This window comes from Chrysochloris asiatica, unplaced genomic scaffold, assembly GCF_000296735.1.
Source record: "Chrysochloris asiatica unplaced genomic scaffold, ChrAsi1.0 scaffold00082, whole genome shotgun sequence".
Classification (NCBI taxonomy): Eukaryota; Metazoa; Chordata; class Mammalia; order Afrosoricida; family Chrysochloridae; genus Chrysochloris; species Chrysochloris asiatica.
Window position 1 is genome coordinate 13,159,251 of NW_006408600.1, and position 4,245 is coordinate 13,163,495.

Sequence of the window (4,245 nt, forward strand, 5' to 3'; positions counted from 1 at the left end):
AGAAGAATATTGAATGTACCATGGGCTCTTAGGAAGCCAGGATGACCAGACTTTGTCTCTCATACTTTGGACATGTTGTCAGGAGGGACTAGTCTCTGGAGAAGGATATATGTTCGGTAAAGTGGAGTGTCAATGTAAAAGAGGAAGAACTCCAACAAGATAGATTGGCACAGTGGCAGCAGTGATGGGCTCAGGTGTAGCAACGATTGTGAGGTTAGCCCTGGACCGGGCAGTTTTTCGTTCTGTTGTGCATAGGGTCACTATGAGTTGGTACAGACTCAATTCACCTAACAACTACAACATTCATACGATAAGCACTAGATTGCGTTATATGCAGTTTGAGCCTGCCAGCCATTCTGCCGGAGAATAATGAGGCTTTCTGCTTCTGGGAAGATTAAAGACTCAAAAACACTGTACAGCATCGCTTTGAGTCAGGACCGACTCAACAGCACTTAACAACAACAACAGTCATTATAAATATAAGGATTCTCTTGTTTTCAAATTGTTTTACTACAGAGCATGCGTGTCTTTGCTCACTCGGAATGTAATCTGTTAGCCTTATGTAAAGACTGTAAGATTAGATACAAGTGCTATAGAATCAGAAAACATGACAAAGATTGGAAATTTAATTCTCAGTAATATTTATTATCAATCATATCTAATTAATATGAATTTACTTACAGTAAATTCACTAAATTTGTTTCCTTCTGCCTAGAAATAGGCCCCTTGTTTCACATATTATAAATGGTCTTTGTAATTTTTGATGTGTGACAGCAGTTTCCTTGTTTGAACCCATCTACAGTGACTTCATTAAAGAGCATCTGGCTGCTTCTAAGTCAAAACACAATGCAAAGTTGTTTATCTTGGGCACAGGACTGAGATGCCTTGAATGATACAAGCTTTATTTGTTGGGCTTATTAAATAAAGTGAGATGGGAGGCTTGAGTATGTTTTCAAACGTGTTGTGAAAGGCTCTTGTATTTAAAGGAACAGATGAAATATTCAGGGAATGTTGAGCGAATATTCAGAGGTATAACAACCACTCCTTTAGGTTCATTAAGTGTGGTACTATAGGGTAAGCACTGGACTTCTAACCGCAGGTTGGAGGTCCAAACCAGCCACTCCTCAGAAACCCTATACAGGATTGCTATGAGTTGAAACCAAATCAACGGCACTTAAACCACAACAACAACAGCTACCTTGGTTAGAAAAAAGAATCAGGTGATCAGCATCATGACTTTTCAGGAATTAAAACTCTTCTCCATAACATTGTCAGAGGTTTCCATTTCTTGGGGCACAGAGATATTGTATCTGTACAGTCAACAGGATTTAAGAGCTGAATATCACCTGATGGGGAATTAAAACCCATATCTTTTTTAACAAGAAATTCTTCTAGTTATAAGAAAATGCTGCCCTAGGATTCTGTACCCCAGTGGAAATGAAGACAAATACTGACATGTGGTATGTTGTTGTTAAGTACTATTGAGTTGGTACCCACCCCTAGCAACCCTATGGTGGTCCTGCACCATCCTCACAATTATTGTAATGCTTGAGCCCATTGTGGCAGCTACTGTGTCAAACCATCTCATTGAGGATCTTCCTCTTTTTCTGTTAACTCTTTACTTTACCAAGCATGATGTCTTTCTCCAGGGACTCATCCCTCCCGATAACTAGTCTAAAGTACGAGAGACAGCCTCACCATCCTTATTTCCAAGCAGCCTTCAGGCTGTACTTCCAAAACAGATTTCTTCATTATTCTGATGGTCGACAGCAATTTCAATATTTTCACCAATAAAATTTAAATGCATCAATTCTTCTAGGGTCTTCCTTATCTATTCTGCTTTCACATGCATTTGAAGGGATTGAAAATGCCATGACTTAGGCTGGGTACACCTTAAGTCCTCAAAGTGATGTCTTTGCTCTTTTACTAATTTAAAGAAGTTTTTGTATTTTTGTTTTTATTGTGAATTGAGTGATAGTTTACATGGGAGAACATCAGCTTTACACTCATCCTATTGTATTTCGTTTGATTGCAATGACTACAATCCCTTCCATGCATCATCATTCAACAATATTTGCTTCTATTCCCTCTGTTTTTTTCTGGATGTACCCCCAAACACTTAGGAATAGACAATCATTCAAACACCCAAAGGGCATACCCTGAAAGTCTTCCCCCAGGCCGCTAGCACACAGCCCCTCTCCCTCTATGAGTCTAGAGTACTCAGCCACTTTGTCTCTCCACGTCAGCATCTCTACCTTAAAGAAGTCTTTTGCAGCAGACTTGCCCAATGCAGTATATCATTTTATTTCTTGACTGCTGCTTTCATGAGCACTGATTATGGAGCTAAGTAAAATGAAATCCTTGATAACTTTGATCTTTTCTCTGTTTATCAAGATGTTTGTTGGTCCAGTTGTGAGGGTTTTTATGTTCTTTATGTTGAAGTAGACTCTATACTGAATCCATTGTAGTCTTGGATTTTTATTTGTAAGTATGGTATGGTAGATTACTGCTTTTACTGTTGTATGTTGTTAAGTCAGTCACAACTCATAGTGACCCTGTGGGTTTCTGAGGCTGTATATCTTTATGGGAGTCCTGGTGTGGTGTTGTGGGATGAAACATTGGACTGCAAGGTCCGTTTGAACCACAAAGTTAGTGATTCAAATTCACTAGTCATGCCTTGAAAACCCTATACAGAGTTGCTATGAGTCAGACAGCATTTAACAACAACAAAATCTTTATGGGAGCAGAAAGCCTCATCTTTCTCCTGTAGAGAAACTGGTGGATTTGAACTGTTGACCTTGAAGTTAGCAGCCCAGCACAAACCCACTATACTACCAGGGCTCCTTGAGATGTGCTATGCTGTTGTTAAGTGCTGTCGAGTCAGTTCCAAGCCATAGCAACCCTGTATAGGGTTTCTGAGGAGCAGCTGGTGGGTTTGAATTGCCAACCTTCTGGTTAGCAGTCCAGTGCTTATCCTACAGTGCCATACCAGTACTCCTGAGATGTGGTATAGATCTTAATTAATGCTAACAAATAGCTTGAATGTTTCAGTTGATTGTTTTATTGAAAACAAAACTAGAGTGTCCTTATTTTGAACACTTTTTTGTTCATATCTACAACTAACTCCTGAATCCTTACTGTAGACAAAGCCTTTTCAAGATACTTCCTGACCATTTCTCCTTCAAGGAGCACAGCTGTAGTAGGTGGGGTGAGACAAGTATTCAAAAGACAAGGAAGCTAAGTGCCAGAGAAAGGGTACCAGCAACAAGAAGGCTCCAAAAAAAGAAAGAGGAACTGGGAAAACCTTATATAGATTTTCTGTTTGAGATGGGAAATTTTGTTGACTGGAATATGGGGCCAGAAAAGAGAATTATTTTCCCTTGGCTCTTTCTTTTTTTGTTCTTTGTTGTTGTTGATGTCTAAAAAGCAAAGAGTAATAATGTATGTAAGATCAAACTTTAATCTTATGGTACTCAGCTTTAGGATTCAGTCTCAATGAAAACACTAAATTCAAAAATGGAAACTGTCTGTAAGCTATTTGGTGTTTGTTGTTTGTGTTTTCTGTCAGTAATTTTTTCCCCCTTTTTTGTCAGACTTCATGTCAGGAGAAGAAGAATTTGTGTCAGTCCACACAGTCATACTATTAAGCAGTGGATGAAAGCATTAGCAGGCAAGAAAAATGCTAAAGGCAGCCTTTGCCATAAGAAGAATCACCCTGGCAAGAGGACCAGTAAAAGGAGCATATCAGCAGAAGCATGAACCATATGGCCATAAAACTCCTTATTAGATTAATCTGCGATGGTTCTGGAAGTAAACTTGGCCATGACCGGCTATACATGTCCTATCTGTAATGTTTCTTATTGGAATCCAACAGGGCAAAACAAAATACTGTTATCTTTTAAGGGAAAAATTTTACAACATACAGACACAGCAATAGTAATACACTTATCTAAAAAATGAAATGAAGAAGGGACGTTTATTACAGATAGTATTTTAAAAGGAGTATATTGATGCAATTTCTCCAAATCTCATTATGAGTTTCTCTCAAACCTACAGAGAAGTTGAAAGATCAGTACAACGAACACCCATACACCTTTCATTTAGGTTAGTCGTTAGACAGATTTTGCCACATCTGCTCTCTCTTCACATGTACATAGATCCAAATATACAAAGAATATTATATATATATTTATGTCTACTACGTGTATTTTTTGAACCATTTTAAAACAAATTACAGACTTTTCC

The 4,245-nt window shown here is 38.4% G+C and overlaps 1 protein-coding gene across 1 annotated transcript in view; it reads left to right on the top strand.

Moving 5' to 3' along the window:
- The window catches only part of CCL28 (chemokine (C-C motif) ligand 28), a 73,971-nt gene extending 70,184 nt beyond the window's left edge, over positions 1 to 3,787 (top strand). Inside the window, 2 exon segments of the mRNA XM_006865754.1 lie at positions 3,594 to 3,732; positions 3,734 to 3,787. Of these exon segments, the coding sequence (XP_006865816.1) occupies positions 3,594 to 3,732; positions 3,734 to 3,787 (193 nt within the window).
- Positions 3,788 to 4,245: the final 458 nt, after the last annotated feature.